Source organism: Ahaetulla prasina, chromosome 3, assembly GCF_028640845.1.
Source record: "Ahaetulla prasina isolate Xishuangbanna chromosome 3, ASM2864084v1, whole genome shotgun sequence".
Classification (NCBI taxonomy): Eukaryota; Metazoa; Chordata; class Lepidosauria; order Squamata; family Colubridae; genus Ahaetulla; species Ahaetulla prasina.
This window is the reverse complement of record NC_080541.1, coordinates 184,570,668-184,597,832: the sequence shown is the minus strand read 5'-3', so window position 1 is coordinate 184,597,832 and position 27,165 is coordinate 184,570,668. Positions and strand designations below refer to the sequence as shown.

Sequence of the window (27,165 nt, the reverse complement as noted above, 5' to 3'; positions counted from 1 at the left end):
TTCATTAATTCTCTTTATTCTTTGACCTCCTTCTCAAAGGAGAGAATCGGAGCACAAAGAGGAACACTCATTTTTCTTAAGCCAACTTCTATTTCAGTGTTGCAGCTTAACCACATACTGTAACATTATTGTTTTGGAATTAAGTGCTGGGATCAAGTATAAACACAAAAGAAAGGGGCAATGGCTGAGTAAAGTTTCACAATTGTATAGTGGAATATTTCCAAGGATACAAGCCTAAAGTAGATGAGGTCCTACCGAAAAGTCAAATCGCATTGTACATGTCAAAGCTTGTAACTGAACAGCAGAATAGGAGATATTATCCATATACTTAGCAATACAATATTATTTCATGAATTACAGCAGACAGTAATACAAGAAATCATCAGTTGCAAATGTAGTAGATGATGCTTTTAAAACAATCTTAAAATAAACTGTTTTCTTCTTTCAGATTATATAACATGCATTTTGATGGCAGAATACCATATCCTGTCTGATAATCAAACAACACTTATTACCATTGGGAAATGACCATTTTCATTAGGATTGGATATATACTGAAAAGTCCCTTTTCTCTACCACCACCACAATTCTTGATAAAAAAATTACTGCTTCTTGGCTATTAATTAGCAACAAAGAAACATGTTTTTTTATATTAATCACTAGTGGTAGGAACAAGTTTAAAATCCCCTCCTGATCTTGTCGTTAGGATTCCTGGGGGCAGGAAAATCTATACTTAATTTTCCAAATGAATAAGTATATGGGACTAAAAGAGGAATAGAATGGTAAAGCTGAAGTTGTTACTGGTATTGAAAATAGAAAAACAATTTCAGTTTTTTATTAAATACATATCCAAACCTTCTATTATCTCTTCAGAGTGAAAGAAAATAAAACTTTACACAGAACCAATTTAATATACCCCCAATTTCAGTGTAGATTTTGTCAATTTAGACTCTTGCTAAGATTTAGAGGCAACACTGGTATATTTGGGGTGGGGGTGGGGAGGAAAGCTTCCATAATGCTATTGCTTGTTTCCATAGCCATATAGCCATATATCTTGGAACTTCCACTGATATTCCCATCTAGAGGACACTTCATTGCTTTTATACTGCTGATACTTCTCTAGAACAGTGTTTCTCAACCTTGGCAACTTTAAGATGTGTAGACTTCAACTTCTAGCATTCTGAGAGTTGAAGTCCACCCATCTTAAAATTGCTGAGTTGAGAAACACTGCTTCTAGGATATGGAGTAGCTGTGATCCCTTTCTGGACATTCACCACTAAACACATACATTATAACATTCTGAAATGATAAAAGTTCTTGTTGCTGAAATCCAATAAAAGTCCAATCTTAAATGTTTTTTAATCCAAAAGTGGTCATTCCATTAATATGTAGCAGAAATGAAAAAGTTCCAAATGATAAGACAAACCCTATCTCAGAGGAGTTGATTTCTTAAAGCTTATCACAGGTCCATTTGTTTAAAAAGTGTCAGGCAAAAGTGTTGTTTCTTGTCAGTTATCAATATCTACTGACTAGCAGTGAACATATTCTTAAAAATTATCTCCAGGTCCAATGGGCATTTAGTTCCCGGTCATCTGACTCCTGAACTGCAGGCCCCTGTAGAATCTGTTGTCTGTCCAATGACTTTTGTTTCTACATAGCTCTTCACTCCTGTCAAGTGTTAAAGATAAAATCTCAACATCCATTTTTCAATGTAGCTGTTTTCAGAGTTGCAGCTTCTTGGTGAACTGCTGTAGTTGTCATGTTGATTGTACTTTCCAGGCTCTGTTGCATTTCCAACTAGAAAAGAAAACGATAGCACATGATTTTCAAACTTTCAAATTGGTTTGAACCTGCAGTTGGAGGAGTGATAAAGAATACAAGCAGGAATGAGTTAAGGAAGAAAAATGATTTTTGATATTTGATTCTGTAACTTTTGCTTTGAAAACTCTCACAATTTTCAAAGAAATTCGTACAACACTCTTGTAATACTCTCAGAAAGGTGTGAAATATGGGCCAATAATGCTTTCAACAATCTCTGCACTTTTTAGTAGTCAAAAACTGCATTTGGGAGTTGCTTGGTTGAGAAGGCCAGATGATGAACAGGTGAAGCAAAATATGACTTTCAGATCTATATATTTAAATATATTCCATTTAATAGAATTGTATGTAGTGAGGCGATAAATGCATGAGACCATTCAAAGTGTTGCTCAGATGGGTTCTTGTAAAATATATCTGCTCAAAGAATTTATATAATACATAAGGTAAGAGGCAAAACACACCAGAAGCAAATAACCCCTTTATATAGCAATGATTGCCTAATATAGTAGCTGCAATTTATTTTGTTTTAAAAGAATAACTATCTTAAAGGAAGGATGGGAGTGGCGAGTGACTCCTTTTTTCATCAATCCTGCAATGCAATAAGAACCATTTGCTTTTTCCAAATGAGCTGGCATTTTCTTCAAAAATATAAATTTAGCTGTAGACTTCTACCCTGTCCTAGTGTTAGTCTGTGGTGTGAACTGGCTCTAAGATAAAGTAGGGATGTGGAAGCAGCTTGGTTTTGGTAGAAAGGAATATGACAAAAAAGAACCAAATGTGCTTAATTTATTTTAAAGCAAAAACACTAAATATCAAATTAACAGTTACTGGCTTTGCTTTATATAAATTTTTTTAACTGACAAGAGCTGCTGTTTATTAGTGGTTATTATTGGAATACTTATATGCAGAAGTAGAAGTAAGGGAAGGAGGAAGCAAAGGAAAAAACATACTGAATTATGTGGAAATATAAAAAGTGCAGAGTGGGAAAATACTATAAAAAGATATATTTGAGGAACTTAATATATAGATTATCATTCAGTTTTAATAATATTTTGCATGCCTATATGCAAATCAGTTTACCCATTCTGTCTTTTAGTATATGGAAACTCAATTTCATCATTCTCAGACAAAATGGCTATGTTCTATATATACCCAGCCAACTATAATTTATTGAATGTATCATGGCTTAACGCGACGTGTGAACCCGGTTGGCAAGCATGTTTAGAATATGGGTAAACCCAACCCAGTGAACTTTACTATATGGGGATTTTATAGAATCCTGATTTTGAAAGAACCTCTGAGGTCTTATAGCCATCTTTATGCCTTTAGCAACTTACTCCACTGGTTCACTGTCTTATCTTCAGAAAATTCTTCATAATATTAACCTGAATCTACTTCTCTGAAGCTTTAATCTATTGTTTGTTGTCCTGCCCTCCTAAACTACGAAGTATAAATATCTGAAGACCCATAAGTCTTATCTTCTGCATGTTAAAGATTCTCAATTCCTTAAATCTTCCTCATTGAACTTGGATTCCAATTCCCTTGGTATCTTGGTAGTCTTCCTCTGAATTTGAACCAGTGGGTCAATGTCTTGTGCCCAGAACTAGATGCATAATTCCAAATGCAGAGCAGGGGGAATATAATCATTTCCTAGGATTTGATAATCCATCCCAAAAATGCCATTTGCCTTTTCAGCAGATGCAATGCACCATTGGCTCATGTCCCACTAAAAATCTGAATTCAGGGTAAACTCCAGCGATCTAACCACTTTACAGATGAAAGTCCTGAGGCCTCCTCTAAATATCCCAAGCTATCTTCCTAAAACTGCAGTCCGTTCTGAAACCAGATAATGCCTCCTTAAAACCAAAGCCTCATTTGTAATAATATTATGGCTTAAATATTATGTTCTTAGAACTGTGACTAGCTCTGTAAATATTTGAACTCTCAAGCAATCATTTTACCAACTTTTGGAATATGCTGCTAGCTCCAAATATCTGCCACCTAGATCTGTCGCTATACTGTTTGCTTCAAAGGATTATTAAGTTGATTCACTTCTCACCAAGCGAAGATAACAGAATATTTCTGTTCAGGAATTAATAGCTGAAGCAAAATCATTGTACTAATTATCAAACAATTAATTATAATTATGCCTTTTAGATGGCTTTCTATTCAAAAAGTTAAACAAACTATCAGTTTGCTTTTATAAAGCCAAATTAAACATTTAATCTTTGTATGTGCTAAAGGGAACATCAGAGAGAGCCCTCTTGCATAAAGATGTTATCCTTGAAATACTAAGGAGACACAGTGGATGGAATGTGTCCTGCTGCTTGGATATTTTTCCATTTGTCAGGACTTGATATGCCTCATATTAAAAGCAATATCAAATATAGTTTAATATGCAAGTATTCCTTGACTTATGAACTTAGTTGAGCCTAGAAATGTAAACATGTTGTTACCTAATATAAGTTTTAGGGTAATTCATGCTATATCCCTATTTTAGATGGCAGCTAATATTAAGTCACCTTGTGACTTAATCATGAAAGCATTACATTATTCTCAATACATTATTAAAAGTTCATGGTTATTAATACTTAAGTATTAGGTAAAATACTTAATGCGTAAGCATTTTACATTTAGGTTTTTTGATATACTATCCATGATTGAGATAGGAACTCCAAATAGTATGTGTCTACCTGAACAGCAACATGAGTACCATTAGTTGTTGCTAGTACTGCCAAGTGCTGATCATAGGCAGGCTTTGAATGAATCTTGAGATACTGGTGTCCCAGAAGTTACTATTCTGAGCTCAAAAACATCACATGGGTATAGCAGCTACATTTAAAAGATTTCTTTCTGATACTATGTCCAAGCAAAATATTTTCAAGATATAAGATGTATCCCCGTTCCACCAGTGATAACCACAGCCATGCATTTGTACCAGAATATAGCTTTAGTTCATGGTAAGCTGAAATGTTTTGACAAGTCCTCTAATTTGTACTAAAAATGCAATCGAATCATTTCCTCTCAGTTTTCCTTTAAGATGCCAAAAAATCCTTAATGTGCCTGCTACTAAAGCTAAGATTAATAAAAAGTTATGTGCGAGTTGTAGGCAGATAAGGTGATGAAATACTTAGAATTAGAAAATTCTGGGAGAATAATCCCCTATTGCAATTGTTTCCACTGATCCGCCTTGGATACCCCTAGCCCAAGAATACCTCCTCCCATTGTCCTTCATACTTGCTCTAGACCATCCTGAGAAACAAGAGCTGCTGCCGATGGCATGGAATTTTCTTGCACTTCGTCTTCCATCTTCATAGAAACAATAGGCCTGTTGTTATTCACTATGGTATCTGAGAGAACAAAGAAAGAATTGGTGGAAGAAGCCAACTAAGAGAGAGAATTCAAATGGCTTTATAGGCAGAGAAAATTGAACACAAAGTGAAAACAACAGCTGCATGCCAGCAAATTGGAGAGTGACAAGTATTACAAGGCTACCTGTTCTGTTTACTCACCTTCCATCTGATGTTCATAGAGAGCTTGCTCACTGTCATCCATGGCCTCCAGCTCCCCATGCACGGTACGTTTATGCATTGCCAAAGTAGAAGTTTGCCGATAGGTTTTGCCACAGGTGTTGCAAGTATATGGTTTGCAATGTGTGTGAACAACATGGTGTTTGTAGAGACTAGAATATTCTGTGAAGCATTTTCCACAGCCTGGTACCATGCATGCATATGGTTTCTCCCCTGGAACAGAATTAGGATTCACAGCAAAATCAACTTTTTATTCACGGATTCACGGCCTAAAGGTTGACGTTACTGCTGGAATAATACCAATTTAACATAATGGGATTGCTTTCCAAGTAAACATGCACGAGATTGCATTTTAGGATTATTGTGAATGTTATCTACATCAGGGGTCTCCAGCCTTGGCAACTTTAAGCCTGGAGGACTTCAACTCCCAGAATTCCCCAGCAAAGCTGGCTGGGGAATTCTGGGAGTAGAAGTCCTCCAGGCTTAAAGTTGCCAAGGTTGGAGACCCCTGATCTACATGCTAGATTGCAGATTTATAATCCAAACTCTTACAAGTGAGAAACAGCTGTTTGTTACATACAAATCAGATTATTCTAGCCCATTTTCTGGCTAGATTTAGAAAACATTTTGCTTTTTAAGGAAGAAAGGAAGAAGTCTGTGAGAAAAGGATGAGGCTAGCAATTATTCCTTGCAGCCTCTGAAGAATATCTGAAATCACCAAGCGGCTGGAGAACTCCTGGAAAGGAAGCAGAGGACCTTTGCTTCAGGAATCCTGCTGAAATATGTAGCACATAACTAGGAATTTAAGCTAACTTTGTACTGTACTTTGTACTGTACTAACTTTGTACTGTAACTTTATACTGTATACAAAGATAAAGAAAATAAGACTTAGCATAGCACTGAAAAGTTAAATGCTATGCTAAGTCTTTTCAGTGCTATGCTAAGTCTTATTTTCTTTATCTTTGTATACAGTAAGTATAGAATTGGGGGTTTGCTTTCAGCCTTAATTGATGCTTCGGGCTCTGTTCAGGATCTTTTCTCCTTCGACTTTCCTTGTGATCTTCTTACAGCATTGTTGAAATTATTTAAACTTTTGCATTTTGACCTTTTAATCTGTAGAAAAGTGAAAGAGCCTTGTCTTGAGGTTAGAGTAAGGTGTTCATTAAGAAAGATACTGGCAGTAGAAATTATCAAGTTGTTATTTCAAAGTAAGAATCAGGGCCAGCAGCACTTTAGGAGAGAAAGTTTTCACCAGTGTTTCACCCTGTAATTGGTTTTGTGTGCTCAAAGCAACTCTGATTACAGGTATCGTATTTTTTGGAGTATAAGATGCACCTTTTTCCCTCCTAAAAGAGGGTGGAAATGTTGGTGCATCTTATACACTGAATACAACCATTTTTGGCCTCTCGAAGCCCCGCCCTGCTCATTACATTTTTGCAAAAAACGGGCCTTTTTCACAAAAACAGGGTGCGCAGAGGGTTTGGGATGCATGTAGAGTGCTCCTGGGGGATGAGGAGGGCAAAAACCATTTTTTTCTTACTTACCTCTTTGAAATCTTGGTATGTCTTATACACCGCTGCGTCTTATAGTTCGAAAAATATGGTAGCTATATTTACTTTAAGCGGTCAAGGAAAAAAAGAGTCAGATCCACCTCCAGTAGCCGTACCTTATTAACTTAACAGTCTATTGTTTTTTGTGGTCATCTCACAGGATGAACTAGATCAGCATCATTCTTCATTCTGAATCTATAAATGAGTCCTTGGAGCGATTTATGTTGGCTGGCCCTACCCAACTGCAAATAACTGAGTGGCTCACAATATAACAAAGAAAATAATATGTAACACAGTTCAAAAGCATAACCAGCAAAAAAAAAAAAAAACCAATCACAAGTAAAATAGACAAAAATCAAGACAGTTTAAAAATTACCTGTATGGATTCTCATGTGATTTTTATAGTTGGTGGCACTAGTGAAACCCCTTCCACAGTTGGGCTCTGAGCACATATATGGTCGCTCTCCTGTGTGTGTTCGTATGTGGACCTTGCGTATATTGGAGGTGGTAAAAGAGCGGCCACAGCCTTCAAAAGGGCACCGGAAAGGCCGCTCACCTTGATGGGGAGACCAGATAAAAGAATCCTTAGTTAATCATTAAAAGCCATAGAAAATTCAAGATAAAATTATTTCATTTCGTCTTTCAAGCATAACATATTACAGTTAGTCCTTGGTTTCAAAACACTATTGGGACCAGAATTTCTGTTCCTAAACAAGGTACTTTTTAAATGAGTCACATTCAATTTTATGGATCTTTTTTGCCACAACTGATAGGTGAATCCAGCTTCCCGCACTGACTTTTCTTGTCAGAATCCAGCTAAGGTCACAAATGGCTGAGTGATGTGATCCTCACAAATGGCAACCACATCACCCAGCATGGTGCAAACCATCGTAAATGCATGACAGCCATAAGTGCAAACACTGGTCATATGTTAACCTTTTTCAGTGCCTCTGTAACTCTGTTTGGCTGATAAACCAATGGTTATAAGTTGAGGACTAACCTATAAGTAGAATATCTTTTTGTCTGGCAATTATTTTTGATCTCACTATATTTTTAGTTTAATTTTGCACAGCCAAATATTAAAATGCACATGAACCTAGATTAGCCGAACAACTTAGACTGTCAAAGTATTATTCTTAGAAAACTATCACTCAAACAGTGCCTCACTAGTTACGCTAACCATCAAGACCGAAAGTAAGGTTGCCCATTGGTGTCTTATTTTACAGAATGACTGTGATTAGTGGGGCCATATTTAGAAACTACTGACATGTTCACAAAGATATTTTTTTCTCTATTCTAAGTGCCATCTAAGTGCCATGGGATCAGCAATTCACTCAGAATTTCTGGAAGTGAAACTGCATAGAAATTGTAGTAAATGAATGAATGAATGATGTGGAACATTAGTGGACAGCCTACAGACTGGTGGGACAATTAGCCGCCATATCCTCCCTCTTCAATTACTTACTAAAGACAAGCCCCAATGCCACTACCATCTCTTCATCTGCCTCATCCTAAATTCAAGTATTTGGTATTTTTTCCCCTCACACATTTACTTTAAATCTGGGAATCAGCTGAGATGCAAGAAGGCAGGGAACATTATAAGTATATGCTTTGAAAAAAATGTTAAGATATAAAGAATTAAAGTAAATAACATCATCAGTAATAATACAATTACTTTATTTGCACATTTTTATAGCATCATTTATCCTTCCAAAACTTCAGATTCTTCTAGTCCGAAATTAAAACAATAATCCCCCACAGGACATACCAGTATGTGTTCGGATATGTTTCTGGAGATCTCCAGAAGTCTTGAAGGCTTTGGTGCATAAATCTTCTTGGCACTTGTATGGCTTCTCACCAGTGTGGGTTCTCATATGGCTCTTTAGACTGTATCCTGTCAGGTTAAAACTTGTGTTCTAAGCACAATCACAAAGCAGTGCACAAAGCATAGCAACCTAAAACTGTAACTATGTAGCTCTGAAGATAAAGATAATCAGAACTACAGCTTTAGCTTGAATTTATACTTTTTTCACGACTCTTTATAGCTCAACGGTCTGTGGCTTTCTAAAGTACATCTTTCATTCTCAGTCATGAGTAATTCCATCAGAGCAACACAATTTCAATGTTGCTTTTCTAAAGGCTTCACAGTAAATACCTTACCTGTAGCAAAAGTTTTCCCACAGCTTGTAAAATCACACTGGTATGGACGATCGCCTGTATGGACACGCTCATGAACCTTCAGCAAAACAAAGGAAAAAGCCTAGTCTTAGGCCAGTGAGAACAGAAGAGGCTGGCACTCATATTTTTCCTGTGAAGTGCTATCAGAAGTAGTTCTTCAGTTCTATTCTGTTATGGTGTTTGACTTTTTAGTTTTCCTTGCAGCAATGAATTTCTACTTTTAAAATTTCAACTTGGATGGGAAGGATTTAAGGAGTCCATACTATAAGCAAATACATAAGATATGTGTATTTTAATATTTGCTAGTTTAAATCAATTCATTAAATTCAACCCTGCCTGCTAATTTCTATTTCAGTCAGTCTGAAATGAGAGTAAAATACAATATTACATAAAATATAATGTTTTCAAAATCCAAGGAGCATTTGCACATAATATCAATCATATTTACTTCCGATTCAAAAGTTGTATTTTTTTTTCTTCCTTTCAATTGTCTCTGATTTTCAGCAACTGCCTAGACAAGTTCCTGCAATTTTCTTAGTAAGAAGATGGCAAAGCACTTTTTCAGAAGTGGTTTGCCATTGCCTCCTTCCCAGGGCTGAGAGAAAGTGACTGGCTCAGGTCACCCAGTTGGTTTTGTGTCTAAGGTGTGGGACTAGAACTCAAGATCCAACTGGTTTCTAGCCTAATGGCTTAACCACTACATCAAACTGGCTTTAAATATTATAAAATGTTCTGAAAATAGTTTTGTTCAACTAGATATTATAAAGCAAGGAATGAGCTCAATTAGCGAGGTTTACATTTATTTTTTAAAATTACCAATATTGAAATACATAAAAAGACCAGTTTGAGACCATCTGATGCAGTGGTTATGGTGCTGGATAGGAACTAGGAAATCATGAGTTTTAGTCCTCCTTTGGATATTGAAGCTGGCTAGGTGACTTTGGGCCAGTCATTTTCTCTTAGCCCACCCCACCCCACAAGGTTATTGTGAGAAAAATAGCAGAGAGAGCATTAAATACACTACCTTGAATTGTACAAAATAAATTTAATAAATACATTGAAAGGCTAAATGTAAAATTAATGTAGAAAGTGGACGAATAACTTGTAATCCTTCTAATGCTTTATATCAAATGTACTCTATTAAGTAAACTAAGAGCAAGCCTACAGCAAAAGATTATAGCTATCTTCAACCACTATTTCCTGTCTCTCCCCGCAAAATTTATCAGATAAACTGCAGCCTTACAGGTCCTAATGGCGATGACGTTCATGATTTCCTGTTAGATAAGTTTCTCTAGTAGTGCCATAATGTATCTAGGGTGAATTGTGGGGAGACAAAGAGTGATTACCTTCAAATGGTGGGATGTGGTGAAGAGGCGACTACACCCACTGTATCTACAACAATAAGCTTTGTCAGGAGTTCTTGGTCCATTTCCAGTGCTCTGCACTTCTTCCTTCTGGAAGTCTTGCTAGGAAAGGAAAAAAAAAATCAAAATCCGAATGATGCTTGCAATGTCTAAAGTAGGTAGGCCTGGATTTTAAAATTTTATTTTAAGCCATTTTTTGTAGAAAGACAAGAAGAAAAGTTTTCTTTAAATGAATTTCATACTTCTTTTTTATTCTTATGAGAATATATGCGTGTACAAAGTTATCTTCCATCTTTGTCCTGAGGTAGGTCTTTCTCTATGCTATTTTATAAGTGGGAAGCTGCGTTCACACATACTTGTAAACCAAGATTTTAAATTATAATTTATTGCATAAGCTATAGTGGCTTGATCTGCAGATTATGTCAAATCATAATGAATAATTTTGTAGACTCCCTAAAAGATTCCCTACTCATTCCCTAATGAGTAGTTTTGTAGATTCCCTAAAGATTCCCTTATAGTTTAGCATGTTACGTACAATATTCAATAATATACATTACAATATTGTTATACACAATATTCATTAATACCTTTCGGATCTTTGGGAAATATAGTCCCAGAATTCTTGCTCAACAATCAGCTAACCGGTGTACTGTACACAATTTTCTAAGCAGGCTGATAATCAAAATTAAGATAAAAGAAACATGTTGTATCTTTTCTCCTGAATCCTTTCTCATAATTTGCCCTCTGCTGTTACCTAATCTTTTCCCATTTCCTTTTCTTCCCTTAGATTGCTTTTTTTAAAGAAAATATTCCCCCCTGTCCATTCTTTTTTGCCACTATAAATCCCAGTGTAATCATCTAACTTCTTGCCTTCAATTTTTTTTCCTTCAATATTATTCTCGTTTCTCATTTATACTTTTTCCTGTTTTATGTGTTCTAACCAAGTTTCTGACTTTTTATTGCAATTTATTGATTCACGCATGTTTTTAAGCATCTCAATTAATTCTTCACATATCCAAGACTCCATATTATTAATATTATTAATTTAAAAAATTATTAGTATTTCCACTTATATTTAATTAAGATTTTAGTCCATATAGTCTCTTTTTTATTTCCAGATAATATCCAGTACAGATGTTTGTTTGTTCGATCCACTCCAATTTAAAGCTTTATTATTGTCCACCTCCTTTAGAAGTCAAGACCAAGCAGCTTAAGACAAAACATATACTCATTAAGATTTCCCATAGCTCTTATGGTGATCAAGGTCACTTTTGTAATTCCCTTGAATTCTCGGGCCAGTCGTTGTAGTGTTCTCTTTCCACCAGCAGATGTCTCTCTCTAATCCACAATTCTCAGAACAACAAAGTAACCAGTTTACAAAAGTATTTTAAATCCATATAGAAAATACTTTCTCTCAAATTGTTTTTATCCTTTTATTGTTTTTAATTTCCTCAAAGTCAAATTTAAATCCAATTGTAAAATTTCTTTTCTTGGACTAATATTTTAACCTCCTCTTTGTTCTTCCTTCATGCTTCAAAACTGTCAAAATTCTTTCAAATCTTCATTAAAAAGTACTTTCCCTCGGGTTTCCTTTTCTTCTATTAGTTTTAGTTTCTTCAAATCCAATTTTAAATCCAAATATAAAGTTTTCTTTTCTGGGCTTTAGTACTTTAACTTCCTGTTTGTTCTTCTCCCTCCATTAAAATTCCCAAGTGCCAATTAGCTGCTCGTTTCCTCACCAGGATCTTTTAGTGTTTTTTTTTTCTTTCCTTTTTTACCTGTGAGTTGGCCAATCATTCACCCAGTACCAGTACTCCGTCCATACAAAAATCTTGCACAAAATCTTATTCTGGTTGCCCCAGCTTCAAAGCAGTCATTTTTAATGGCTGCTGCCCCTGTCGCCGGATCGAATAGCTGCCTCCAACCTTACGAGGAACTTGCCTGTTCCTCTTGGTTGCCCGAGGCACCTCTCCTTCTTTACTATCCCTACAAGACAGTTCCGTTCTAAAGAGCCCCCCAACAGCGGTTTGTCTGGCTGGGTTTTCGCCGGGCTCATTGGAGCCCGCTAATTTCCAGACAGTCTCGCCACGATGCTTTCGGTTTTCCTATTCTTCAACTCAATCTTCATGAAGATTATTATTAATCTTGTGATTTTTTTTCAAACACAATAGATTGTGTTGTGTTTGCCATTCTGACTTGAATAATAAGGGGTGAATTACCTATATAGAACAAAATATATAATACAGAATGAAAATGCTTTTGGTCAAATTGAGCTTTGTATTGCTGGCACACTGCATAAAGATACTGAAAATGGAAATATTCTTTCCATTAACAAGAAATTGCATGTGGTATGGCTATGGTATGACCAAGGTTAGTAAGCTAATGCACATCTTTTCTATTTTGCTAAAAAGTTTGCAAGAAGACTTTGACTGTCCAAAGTCATGATGTTAGGAGTAGTTATTGTTAAGAAGTTGACATTAAGCAGGTTGTGTTGGGGTACTACAGTTCTTTAACTCAAATGTGTGATTTCCTGGTACTAAATGACTGCCATAACTCTTTTCTAAGGAGACATTAATGGCATAGCTAACATGCCAATGTTCTCTCCAAAGTACCTTTATTCTTTACATCTGGATAACTGTACATTCCTAATCAATATCTATGGGTCAATCTGGTGATGGCCAGAGCAGATGAAAACTAACTTAAAACACAAGAGGAACAAATGGTATAGAGCATAAGTTTATGAATACAACAAGAAGAAAAAGTGTTTTGTTATATTTCTGTAAAAATAAAAGGGGAAGGACATAACAGTTGTGAATAAAGGTTGTCTTCTGATCTTCTGGAATGGAGTTGGTAAAGAGTCATTTGGTTGAGTTGGGTGGCTGTAGAAATTGAATAAAGAAATAAATATAATGCAACCAATGAGGGTGTAGGTTAAAATAAAGTATAGGTTTAAATGAAGGGATTTACATGTGCAGATAAAGTGTACATCTTGTACAGGTACTCCTCGACTTACAACCACAATTGAACTCAACATTTCTGTCCTTAAGTGAGACAGTAACTGAGTTTTGCCTCATTTTACGACCTTTATCACCACACTTGTTAAATGAATCACTGCAGTTGATTAGTTGGTAACCCAGTTGTTAAGTGAATCTGGCTTCACTTGTTAGAAAGTCGCAAAAGGTGATCTCATGACCTTGGGACACAGCAATGGTTTTAAGTATGAATCCAGTTGCCAAGCATCTGAATTTTGATCACATGATCATGGGGATGCTATAAAGGTCCTAACTGTGAAAACGATCATAAGTCACATTTTTCAGTGCTGTTGTAACTTTGAACGATCACTAAACGGACTGCTGTAAATCAAGGATTACCTGTATATGATAATGATTCTTATCTAGGCATGCTAGGGAGCTTTTGCTGAAGTTGAGCCAGAGAGCCTGAAAAGTGTCACACGATTAAAAAATTAAACTGCCTGCTGCAAAGTCTGTGGCTTGTACTTTGCCAGAACCATCAATTTATTAGGCCGTCTTATGGAGTCCTTCTCTTAGTTCCCTAACCCATATCACTAATAACTCACCTCTCTAAAATCAGTGTCATAACAATTTCTACCATCATCTTGCATTCTATAACCATATATCCTGGGCAGTTTCCATATTGGCAGACTTCATTTTTGTGAATTTACACTGCTCCGTAGTCTGCACTGGCTTCCTGTAGTCTTTCGGGTGCGCTTCAAGATCCTGGTTACCACCTTTAAAGCGCTCCATGGCTTAGGACCCGGGTACTTACGAGACCGCCTGCTGTTACCTTATGCCTCCCATCGACCCGTACGCTCTCACAGAGAGGGCCTTCTCAGGGTGCCGTCCGCCAAACAATGTCGGCTGGCAGCCCCCACGAGTAGGGCCTTCTCTGTGGGAGCACCAACACTCTGGAACGAACTCCCCCCTGGCTTACGTCAACTGCCTGATCTTCGGACCTTCCGTCGTGAGCTTAAAACATATTTATTCATTCAAGCAGGACTGGCATAAATAGTTGATTTTAAATTGGGGTTTTAATAATATTTTAAATTTTTAATTGTTTTAATTATCGGCCGTATAGTAATATTTCATTTTAAATTCTTTTAATTGTATATATTCTGTGTTTTTATTCTGGCTGTACACCGCCCTGAGTCCTTCGGGAGAAGGGCGGTATAGAAATTTAATAAATAAATAAAAAATAAATAAAATATTCAAAAAAAAAAAAAAGCTGTTCTGTCTACGCAATGCTAGAATTAAATTCCATACAACTGGAAGTTGGTCAGGCTGGGAAACCCTGTCCTAGAATAACAATATATATATACTACATATTTGGTAATGCTGATAGGCAACTGCATGTCGTAATATTAAGCTGTTATTGCTTTGAACATATTCCAACATCAGGAAATAAATGGTTTTCCATTTTCAGAAAGATTTCCTTTAATTTTATTAGATTTTTATTCTATTTTTCTCTCAAATAAGTCCAATATGATTTTAAAAAGAGATGTGAAAGAATTAAATGAGATCATCACAATAAAGTCAACAATACTTAAAAACAGTGAATAGAAAAATTTAAGTAAAGATAATTTTAAAAAAGCATAAAAGCAAAATAATAATAGGTAATCTGGTTCTAAATGATGCCACTTACAAATGTAAAGATTTGGGGGAGGGGAACTAACTTAGATATTATCAGTAATGTTGAGTCAAAATTTTATAAATAAATCTCATTTCTCCCCCTAATTATGGGAGCACTCTTTAGACAATCTCCTAAATGGACCTAAAAGATTGAAGGATAGCCTCTGGTTGAGAAAATATATCAAGTTAAGCACCCAGAAGACCTCTGTGCACTACACACTGTCACAATGTGTGGCTACATACTGATACTATGCCTTGGAAAGATAAATAATATCCGTTGAATTGCAAGTCAATATGGACAATATATAAATGTCCAGTACACTAAAACAATGCCAACAGGTATTTATCCTAATTATATCTAATATTATAGTTCAGCTACTTCCCAGATATAAATGACAGCTTTCTGAATTGTCTCAAATACCAGAATAAAGCAAATACAAAATACAAAAATAGATTTTATTTGAAAAAAAGAGAAGCGGAATTATGTGTTTCACTCTACTATAAAGTTTGAAGACTGAAGATGAATAACCATATTCAAAACCAAACTAAAATATAAAAATGATCTAAATATACTGCTTCTCACAGCTCTAATGTATAGTTGTTTCAAGCACAATCCCTTATATTTATGTAATCTGAATGGTTAAAAGAAAAGAAAGGCGTAATGCTTGGTACTGATATCTACAAAATATCCAAGTAGCTTCTTTGTTTATTGGATGTGTTCACTAGGCTATTGTACCTGTGCCATTTCATTTCATATTTAAAGTTTTTGCATATTACTTTCTGATTTTACAACACAACACTGAATTCATAGCAGTAGCAGATGAGATAAGTTTTTCCCATCCCAATGGCATCTATAATATCATACCTGAACTGGCACTTGAGCATCCAATTGTACAAGTTAGCAAAGCATATATACAGATACATGCACAAAGTTCTCATCAGTACAAACACATATTGTTCTAATTAGCTATCAAAGTCCTGACTTCAGATGGCAGGGTTTGTTCTTACAGCTCACAAAAGGTTTTTTTTTGTAGTGATGGACCATGCTGTATACACCTAAAAAACCTAATTTTCTGAATCATGTTATGCTTTAAAATCTTCATAGAAAAGCAGAATATTCTCACCTTGCTGGCATAATCCTTCAGAGTGGTATCGGTATCTACATCAAAAGCATCCTCTTTCTTCCCTACTGCTAATTCCTCCAGCCCATCTTCTTGCACTGCCAGGATGGTGCCATCCATTGTCGTGGGAACAGGACGATGTATAAAAGCTGTGGATCCATCTTCCAGCTGGATGGCCTCCAAGGTGTTGGGGTCAAAACCCTCTAAAGTGGACCACAAACACTGTAGTACCACATGTCAGCTCTAATCACTACGTATTTGTCCCTTGACCATTTACAGCTAGTAAAATCTAAAGGTTAAGGCCATTAATAGTAAAATTTATACTTTAGAAAAATGTTACATAGCAAAAGATCTTGCAATTCACAATCAAAGATGGATGGAATCAAAAGACTGTGTTGCTTTGATGGAGCAGACCATCTGGAACTATTCTATCCATTTATGATTTGGTTGAGAAGAATAGTACTGGGTGTTGTTGTTTTTTCAATAGAAGAGTAGTTTATCATTTATGGCTGTACAAAATGGATTAGGAAAAAATGACACAGCCATATTCCCAATCTTCCAAACCATAGAACCGAAACAAATAAAGAGGCCATGCACTCTCCCTTTCATCTCTGAACTTCCTGGTTAATTCAAACCATGGTTTACCCATGTCTTACCCACCAAATGGTGGTTTTTCACTGATCAAGAAAAAAATTATCTGCAAGAAGAAGAGAGTGCAATACAAGATAAAAACATCTTACTACTGATATAGGCTACCCAGAAGATCTATAGTAAAAGTAACCAATACAAATAAATGTTTTATCCAGGATAAAAAGCAACAGACAATGACACCTATAATCCTTCTGGTTAGTGGCTTTTTATGGATAATTTATTGAAAACGAGTCGAAGAGTGAGAAGTACCTTTGGGAGTGTGATGTATAAAAGCCATGGTGCCATCTTCCAGTGCAACAGGCTGACCATCTTCAAATGTGATCGATTCTATGGAATGAATCAGAATATACATAGGCATACACATGATCTCAAAGAAATCAACTTGCCCAGTTTTTCATGAAACACAACACAAGCAAAGCTTAACAAGAATAAGAATCCCCATCACTGTTTACTTCTTTTGTTTTGAAGAATAGCCTCTTAGTCAGTTCAACCCTAGATATATTAAAAAATATTTTAATAATATGAATGGAGAAATGCAATAGTTAGAGTCATTCTATGAATTAAATGAACTAGGTGAAAATTATTCTTCTACATTTCTCTGACTCTAAATTTGTTTAGATGTAGAAACAAAAGCACCAGCAAGTGCAAATACAAATTTAGTACAAATTTAGTGCAAAGAAACCACTCAAAAAAACCCAAAACCCTTGGTTTATAATCAGAAGCCACTTTTCCAGGTGTTTTTTACACTAGAGAGTACCCTATCCCCAACCTGCAATTGCAAGTATATTACTTTTTAATTCCTGAACAACGGCTACTTATGCCTGGTCCTCAAAGTTCTGCCTGTCCCAATGCCCCGATAATGTTGTGATGCAATCTGGGCATTTGGCAACTGGCTCGCACTTATAAACAGTTGCAGCATCCCATAGTCATATGATGGCTATCTGCAACCTTCCCTGCCAGCTTCCACAAGGCGGAAAGTGGGAGGTTGGCAAGAAGTCAGCAAGCTACTCTGGTAATTTGTTTGTACTTTCCCACATCTAGCAGCCACCTCCACCCCACCATACCTGCACTGCCCCTTAGCTGCCTGCTTGCAAGCCATCCTGGACTCCCTTAACAACCCAAGGTTCTTGTTTAATTATGGCAACGTAGTGCGTTGGGAGTGCCATCACTAAGCGATACAGCCATATAACATCATGCCTTACAACTGCATCTCTTAGCAGAGAGAAGTTCTGATCCCAATTTCCATCATTAACTGAAGACTACCTATATACCTCTACAGCATTAGATGCCAATTCTAAGATACATATAAAGCAACTATATTACACCTCCCAGAGCCCGTGAGGGAGATGGACAGTCTAGAAACATGAAAGGTAGATAGATACTGTAGATAGATAGCTAGATAGCTAGCATAAATGGTGTCTCTAGCCACTTTAGCTAGGAGACACATTTAGAATTTTGAAACAAATAGCATTTTCATTAAATAGTTGCCATGGAGGGCATGGCTAGCCACTTAAAGCACAAACTGATGAACCTCTTCCTCACCACTCCTGTTTGGTCCCTAAGTTATTCCCCGTGTGTCTGCTTATCATTGTCTTTTTTTCCTAAGCATATGCATACACATTTGTACCCACTCACCACTTCTATCTCCTAAGAATGCTTTAATATTCACTTTTCTTAGAAATAAAGAATAAATAAAGTGTTTGCCTTGAAGCCTGCTATCTTTTGTTTTGTTTAAATACAAATTTCTAAAAAGAGAAAATGAGATCTTCTAAAACAATAAATCAGTGTGACAAACTGCCCGTAAGGAATACTGATATTGATGGTGGTGGGAGTAGTTGAGCTATTATTTTACTTTTACTGTGCTGTGTTCTAGAGATGCTACACTCTATGTCCATCTTAATTTCCAAACTTCCTCAAATTTGCTCAGTTTGAAAACCTCCAGTATTGGTTCTGCTAGTGTTTAAAAAGGTGCTGGTAGGAGCCAGACTGGAACTTAAAGCAGGAACAAGACACCTATGGGATTCCTGATGATGCTGAATTACAATTTCCAGCAATCCTAGTATAACAATTTTAGGAAGGCCACAAGTTCCTCATATTGCTTTAAAGAGACCACAAGAGGTGCATCAGCAATTTTACTTCACCTTTCTGCAGCGTTACTTCTTGGAAAAAAGCTGTGGATCCATCTTCAAGTTCAATCACTTGTCCATCAACTAATTTCTCTTCTGTAACAAGAATTTTGAAACACTTGTCAATTTTCGAGGAAACAAAATTAAACTTTTTAGCTGCATATCCATTAAAACCTCTTATTAAGGAACATGAACTGGAATGTTATACGTTATATGTTAGAATTATTTCTTCTGAAACATATTATCAGCTTTACATATGGGATCCAGGATACTAAATTCAGAAGCAGCATTAGTAGAATTCTTGTTTTCTGCATGTATCTTTATCAATAAATATAATATTTTTCCATAGAAGGAAGTAGGTAAAGAAGACCCTAGTCCCATTTAAAATATATAAAAATGTACTCTTGTGCCAGGTACATTTGCAATCAGTTATTAAAACTTATAATAGTTTAAACACAAGAGTGAAATTAATTTTTTCCTTCTTAGATTGAAAAGCATGTTAGAAAATTTCTTATTTATTAGGTGATGGGGAGGAAGCCCAAGCCCTGCAGGACCCAGGAGAGAGGAAGCAGGCCCAAGGGCTGTGGAGAACCCTAGGGGTAGGAACTGGAACATAGGAGGTGGGACAGGCCTGGGCCTGGTAGCCCTGGGATTGTGTTAGGCCTCCCTCAGCCCTGAGGCATCCTGTGCTCCACTTAATGACCTATGTGCTTATATAGAATAGAATAGAATAGAATTTTTTATTGGCCAAGTGTGATTGGACACACAAGGAATTTGTCTTGGTGCATATGCTCTCAGTGTACATAAAAGAAAAGATACGTTCATCAAGGTACAACATTTACAACACAATTGATGATCAATATATCAATATAAATCATAAGGATTGCCAGCAACAAGTTATAGTCATACAGTCATAAGTGGAAAGAGATTGGCGATGGGAACTATGAAACGATTAATAGTAGTGCAGATTCAGTAAATAGTCTGACAGTGTTGAGGGAATTATTTGTTTAGCAGAGTGATGGCCTTCGGGAAAAAACTGTTCTTGTGTCTAGTTGGCTATATGGCTAGTGCATCAGGGAGAGCAGGAGTGGGGGTTGCTAAGAGAGGCGATCTCGCTTAATGGCCGTCACCATTTAGGATTATAATAGGCAGGCTCCATTAAGTTTGAAGGTTGAGGACTATCTATATTATTAACATTTAATACACATAAAGCACATATATTTAATGAAATATTTATCCAAGTTACTTTGCCTTTCACTCTCCCTTTTGTGAAATGCTTTGATCCTAGGGTTTCTGCTTTGTCCCAGTCCCACTGATCATAGCTGCCACAGCCTTCAACTGACTCACCTTCAACTGCATCCTGTTGAACATAGGCTGTTGTCCCATCAGAAAGGGTCATCGCCTGCAGACTCAAGCTCTCCATTTTGTTCTGGTAGCAGCTCCTTAGTCATGTATTCAACATTGAAAGTTGTTCCCACTGACGCAGCTATAAAAAAAATGAAAATGTATGCATATTTGTCTGCACATTTCTTGTTTCCACTTACTGTTGAGCTTAAACATAAACTTGGGCAAAAGTCATTAGAAAGGATTAACAACACCAACCAAATGGAAATAGCAATGCACTGCCGCTATGCAACAAACAATAACAAAAAAAAAGAACTGTTGTCTTTTTGCCCTGCTGTTGTATTCCTCAGAATACACTGGCAGCCAACGTTAGATACTGGAGAAGATGATTGCACAGAACTACTCTTATTAGAATTGTAAGAACCGTATATAACTTTTAGTGGTAAGTAGGGATTTAAAAATAAATTAAAATAAATGTACACATAACTGGAACCAAAATCTTTTCTCTGTTAGGCAGATTCCCCTGAGATAAAGGATATTTGTACAAAACCAAGATGGGAAAAGTAAAGATACCTTACCTTACATGGCCAATCAGGTTTCATGCTAAAGAACTTTCACAGATCACCAAACTGAATATTAAGCAACCCAGGCATAAAGGTAGCTTTGCCCTAAGCCTATGCTTTACAGATAGTTCTCAAGTCATGACCACAACTGATCGCAAAATTTATGTTGCTTAATGAAACATTTGGTGAGTTTTATAACTTTTGTAATTTTATTTTATTTATATATTTTTTTAACTTTTCTTACCACAGTTATTAAATGAGTTATTGCATTTATTAAATCAATAACATGGCTGTTAAATGAATCTGGATTCTCCATTAACTTTGTCAGACGATTACAAAAGGTAATCATATGATCCTGGCACACTGCAACCATAATAAATACGAATTACTTGCCAAGCATCTGGATTTTGATCATATGACCATGGGGATGCTGTAATGGTTGTATGTATGAAAAATGGCCATAACTCACTTTTTCAGTGCCATTGTAACTTCGAAGAGTCACTAAATGAACTGTTGTAAGTCGAGGACTACGTGTACTTTTTAAACCTGCAGAGAGAAAAGTTCAGAGTCTGAATAGTTTTTATAGAAAATGTCTTTGGCATAGAAGGGTAAAATTGGAAAAAGCCAATTAGGCTAACAAACCTAAATTGAAACATCCTTAAGTAATGGCTATCTGGCCTCTATTAAACTCATCCAGCAAAGATTTTACAGTTTCCATTGATAGTTGGTTCTACTGTCAAACTATACAGGGAATTCATCTGGAACCTTATTTCCTGTTACTTAATACTTTCACTTTGTTTTCTGGGATAGGTAGGCCTTTTTTGCATGTGATGTTGCTCCAGGAATATGAAAAATGATTTCATATTTATTTCCCTTGTCTTATTTTCTCCAAACTATTAATCAATCCCTTCACAATCTATTCCAGTGATACAAACAGATTTTTTCCCCTACAGTTTCAAAATCAGATTTGTGACTGCCTTTCATTACATTTAATAACACAATGGCAGTTATGCATATTAGTTAACAAAAATGGTACAGAAGTATTGCCAGTCCCAGGTTTCCAAAATAGAAGTGGCATGTAGTATTATCTTCTTTTCAACATACAAACAAACATTTTATGTAAGAGATTATAGAATGGGATGAGGTGGAGGTGGGAAGTTTTAGAAATCAGAAAATTTGGATCCAATTTTTCTATTTTATTTTTGATTATATTCTGATTTTATTTATTAGATTCTTATCCCATCTTTATTAGTTTATTAATAAAGTAATATTTTATCAACTCAAGGTGATGAGCATACCTAATACTACTTCCTCTTATTTTCCCCACAACAAGCAGGGTGAGGTGATAGCTGCCCAGGTTTTCAGCAAGATTTTTTCCAGCTCTGCCAACTGAAATGGAGATATGAAAAAGTGAATCTTCTTCATGCACCAGTTAAATAAATCAACAAACCATAGCACAGAGGAAGAATTTAATGAGCGCAGCAAGAAAAATAATAAATATACAAGAAGAGATACTGTGTAAGTAAAAGAACAATTAGTGTTGTCAGTCCTTAAATCTATCACCTGAGGAAAAGTTATTTGGGCAAGTATTCCAGACATTTCATAAAATTAAGAGAAGTAAAGCTCTGGACTTGCACAAAAGAATAAGCTCATAGATGAATTCTACAGATACTATTAAGACTGAAATTAAGGGTAACTAATATTCTGTAAGAAGGCTGGGGGTTCAAATATCTTTGGATGAATTATTTGAAGTACTTAGCCTCAAGTAGTAGACTGGCAAACCAAAGAATATAAACGGTTCCATTTTTAGAAGAAACTTGCATTATATGTTGGGCTTCCATATTCCACGATTTTTCTAGTATTGTAGAAAGCAATACTTGGGGGGAAAAGGGGGGAAATAATAACATTGTAATTTTTAGCAATTATGTTACATTTTGTCCAATAATTATCTAGTTCAATTTTGCCTATGCAGGGTGGTTGAGTCTCAGCAGGCTTTCAGATAACATTTTCCGTTTTACCCAGTGGGACAGGAATTCTGCTCTCAAAGTTTATGATCCATCACTGAGGTGCCATCCTTCTCATTTTTACATACATAGGTGAATTCTCTAAATGTAGGAATCAATTATTTTTTCCCTCATGTTCTGTTTGAACAACTAAAATAGCTTTGTGCCTTTTAAAATATATCATTTCATTTTTATTTTCTAATTTAAAAATGAAATAAAAAAATCAGAAACAATAGAAATAATCCAAGTTTTCATTTTTAAAATAAGCCCTGTAAGAGAAAAATATGGAACCAGATGGATTTGGAGAGAACTATTTATGTAAAGGAAATTTCTGAATAATTACCAGGAATTTGAAGCACACCATCCTGTGGCTAATAGGGCACAATACCTTGAAAATAGCCCTGAAAACCTGAACCAAAGTGGAAGAGTTTGGTAATGTTCACACAAAACCTAAACTAGTGCTTCCCAAATCTGTGTAAATTATCCAAAATTGAGTAAATGTTTTTTCTTTGATCAGTGAGTTTGTGTTTGTGTGTGGGTGGGTGGAACTAAAGAGCCTCTTGTTGTGGGTGAAGGAGAGTGCAAATGTTGGCTTGAAACTCAACATTAAGAAAACTAAGATCATGTTATCCAGCCATCTCAAATCCTAGATGGGGAAGAAATGGTAGTGACAGATTTTATTTTCCTGGGCTCCAAGATCACCAAAGATGGGGACTGCGGCCAAGAAATTAAAAGACGCTCCTGGAGAGGAGCATACTAAAAAGCAGAGACATCACCCTGCCAACTAAAGTGTGTATAATCAAGGTTATGGTTTTCCCAGTTGCAATGTATGGCTGTGAAGGCTGGACCATAAGAAAGGCTGAGCACCAAAGAATTGAGGCCTTTGAACTGTGATGCTGGAGAAGACTCCTACGAGTCCCTTGGACTGCAGGGTGATCAAACTGGTCAGTCCTAGAGGAGTTAACCCTGACTGCTCTTTAGAAGGCCAGATCCTGAAGATGAAACTGAAATACTTTGGCCACCTAATGAGAAGGAAGGACTCACTGGAGAAGAGCCTAATGCTGGGAAAAATTGAGGGCAAAAGAAGAAGGAGACGACAAAGAATGAGGTGGCTGGATGGAGTCACTGAAGCAGTAGGCGTAAGCTTAAATGGACTCCAGAGGATGGTAGAGGACAGGAAGGCCTGGAGGAACATTGTCCATGGGGTCGCAATGGGTCGGACAGGACTTCGCAACTTACAACAACAAAACTCAATCACAACAGGAACATTTGACTTATTTTATTTATATTAGCTTTCTATTAAGTGATTTTGGGTAAGGAAGGAAAATATTTGGGAAGCCCGTCATGCATTCCTTCACCATGGTTGATTGGATTCACCCATTAAGTTGCAAAGCACACTACGCTACCATCAACAGCTTGTTCACACAGCGAACAAGTCAGCCATATTTTGTCTTGCATGTTCTGTGAACCCAGATTTACTATTTGAACCGAGAAGCATATAAGGTGCTTTTCTCAAGTGATGCTATCGGACAAGTTTCTACCAAAAACTTTCCTCTGCTGGACAAGTTTTAAGAGGATTCCATGAAGAACTGTTTTCTTCTGGTTGATTGGACGGATTCAACCAGCAAAATCTCTTCTCAAGATAACCGGGCATTGATGTGGAAGGATTAGAGCGCTGCATTTCTGCTGGAGGTGATGGGCTAAGAAGGCATTGACCGACCAGACAAAACCTGGCAACTCTGGCAACCACAGGCACTATTCCCGCAGGCGAAAACACAACAGATGCAGCTTCCCCTCCCACTCAAGACAATTCCACTGTGATTTGTGCACGCCGATTATAAGCTCTGGAAGCCGGACTTGGCAGGGCTTTGAAACGCAAGGGAGGAAAAAAAAAACCCAACCCCAAGATTGGATCGCAAAGTGAAAGGTCGCGCAGCGCAAAGCCCCCGCTCTCAAAGAGGGTCTCTTTTCTTCCTCCTCCAAAATTCCAAAAGAAGAACAGATTCAAAAAGTGTCGGCGGAGGAGAAGGGGGAAAGGAATCCACCAGCACCCCCCTCCCCAATAGCCGGGGCTCTGCATCTTTCCTCATCCCCGCCTCTCTATCGGCACCGACCTGTGGAGGGCCGAGTCCGCCGCCTGACCGCCATGCACCAGGCCTCGCTACAGCTGCCGGCCCCGCAGCCTGTATGCCGTCTTCTAAAGCCCGCCTTCTTCGACTCTCCGTTGTCTTCTATCCAGGTTCCGGGGTTTCGGAAAGTTTCCGGGAAAGGAAAGCAGAGTCCGCTGTTCTTGGCAGGAGCCGCATTTCCCGTCATGCGCAGAAGCCACGGCGAAGCCTCTTGCCCTTTCAGCGAAGCAACAGCCTGCCTTACAACCAAATGCAAGTCAGATTAAGTTCGGCTTCCACTTCTGGATTTCCGCATCCGGATCACAGTGCTAAAATTCGTAAACCGCGTGGTTTTCTTGGGCGCCTTTCCTTTAATCAGCTTAAGCGCAGAGATTTACTGTATTGCGATTTTTTAAATCGTTGACTTGCTGGTGGGATCCCCCCCCCGCCCGAGTATTGTAGTAAAAACGGATAACTTGGTCTCGTTGGTTTAATTCCTGCATGGAACTCGAATGGGTAAACCTTCGTGTTCTCGGGTGGAAAGCAATGCAGCAGCTCAACTCGCAGACGTGGGAGATCCGGATCGGCTTGCTTCTTTTGCAATTAAAAGTTCTACCTGCTTACTTGTTAAATTGGCTTCTCGCTAATTGTGCCGAGTTTCAACAACATCTGCGTTGAGATGAATGGTATACAACCGTAGTGGAAAGATAGAAGGTTGGGAGACGTGGCAATTTATCTCCTTAGGCACGGTTCGAAATTGAGCTATGGTTTTCAAACAGAATGAAAATAGTTTTGTCTATAAAAAGCTTTGGGGGTTAAAAAATATTTCTCCTTGCCAGCGACTGTGTTGAAATAGTACATGCCCGTTAAACAATACTAATAAAGTCTTCGACTCCAGCTTAACTCGCTGATTTACTGACATAGACTGCATGGGCTGTGCAGTTTTCTTTGCAACACACGGAAGTGGTTTTCCAAGAACCTCTTCTGAGAAGTTTTTGAATTCTAGTCTCGCCTACAATTCTGAACTTCGAACTCTGAATCTCATTCAGTTATTATTTATTTTTCACATTTTTGAACCACCCATCTCCCTCAGACAGTTACGTGCTGCCATCTGCTGGGTCCTATTGAAATTCCGTCCTTTATAAACAAGTTGTAAACATCAATGAAAAACTTTTTAAAAACTTGATTCTAGAAGGAGGAGGGATGTTGTGATGGAGCTTTGACTATTTGGAGAAAGGAGCTATTCTACGGTCAGCTCCCTCCCATAGAAACAGGCTTAATGCAAAACTTGTTAAGAGGTTGTCAACTTATTAAACTCCTTACATTTTAACCCCCTGCTTTTGTCAACTTTGTTACGGGTTGGCAGCAAAAATCTTGGCAAATAAGGATAGCAGAGTTTATTCTTCTGTACCATACAGTACTTAATCTATCTAGTCTTCATCCAGATTTTTTAACCAAAATATGTAGTCCTAACAATAACCCCAGGAGAAAGAAATGTGAAACTCTAATGCCATTTTGATTAGAAGCAACCCTACTTATCAGTTACCACAAATATCTGAAAAATAACAATATAGGAGGAAATTTCTTCCAAACCATACCCAAAAGCAAAGATTTCAGAAATCAAATGAAGTTTCTTTTATGTACACTGACAGCATATGCACCAAGACAAATTCCTTGTGTGTCCAATCACACTTGGCCAATAAAAATTCTATTCTATTCTAAAGTTCATTTTACATGAACTTTCTTAGTACGCACTAGCTATGGCAAACTTGTCATGGCCAACTCATTGCAGGACAACTCACCATGGGACAATTTAACAATTCAATTATTCAAAATATTTTTTAAAATTTTTTGTCATTCACATTTCATTTGCCCCTCCTTTTGCATCCTTTCTTTAATGATTATATTCCACTATTTCTTTGATATTAGTGTAACTCTTGTCCCACAGCAAGTTGGCCATGATTGTCATAGACCCTTGAATATGCAGTGCAGGTCAACAACCCTTCTAGCAGATCTCTCTCTTCAAATGGTTTTGTAAAGTCCCTATGAGCTACTACTGAGGGATACAGTAAGACCTGAAAACAAACCAAATTTCTCTTTCTGGAAAACATTGCTAAACATCTGTGATTCATACTACCTCCAGTCTTTATAAACAGTGAACAA

At 37.0% G+C, this 27,165-nt stretch overlaps 1 protein-coding gene across 4 annotated transcripts; it reads right to left on the bottom strand.

Annotated features, from left to right (window-relative positions):
- On the bottom strand, positions 1–25,164 carry ZNF76 (zinc finger protein 76). 4 transcript variants are annotated; one of them, XM_058176455.1, is made up of 14 exons: positions 25,009–25,163; positions 22,190–22,280; positions 21,361–21,437; positions 20,332–20,470; positions 19,000–19,080; positions 17,108–17,185; positions 16,211–16,410; positions 10,423–10,542; positions 9,059–9,134; positions 8,667–8,792; positions 7,275–7,454; positions 5,331–5,561; positions 5,034–5,168; positions 1–1,797 (listed from the first exon to the last, which is right to left on the bottom strand). In XM_058176455.1, exons 4-13 carry the CDS (start codon positions 20,405–20,407, stop codon positions 5,050–5,052), a joined length of 1,287 nt encoding a protein of 428 aa, XP_058032438.1. In that variant the 5' UTR covers positions 20,408–20,470; positions 21,361–21,437; positions 22,190–22,280; positions 25,009–25,163; the 3' UTR covers positions 1–1,797; positions 5,034–5,049. The 4 variants fall into 4 exon arrangements, with proteins under 4 accessions (XP_058032438.1, XP_058032435.1, XP_058032436.1 ...); XM_058176452.1 differs by having other exon boundaries at positions 5,056–5,168; XM_058176453.1 differs by lacking the exon at positions 22,190–22,280 and having other exon boundaries at positions 5,056–5,168; positions 25,009–25,145.
- Between the last annotated feature and the right edge of the window lie 2,001 nt (positions 25,165–27,165).

What these genes read in the sequence shown, in the direction of transcription:
- ZNF76 (XM_058176454.1), bottom strand. Translation starts at nt 20,407, where the DNA reads ATGGAGAGCTTGAGTCTGCAGGCGATGACCCTTTCTGATGGGACAACA. An exon ending in AGAAGTAACGCTGCAGAAAG is followed by an intron (nt 17,186 to 18,999) that starts GTGAAGTAAAAT and finishes TTCATTCCATAG; the next exon opens with AATCGATCACATTTGAAGAT. An exon ending in CTCAGGATGGTCTAGAGCAA is followed by an intron (nt 1,798 to 5,055) that starts GTATGAAGGACA and finishes TTTCTTTTCTAG; the next exon opens with TTGGAAATGCAACAGAGCCT.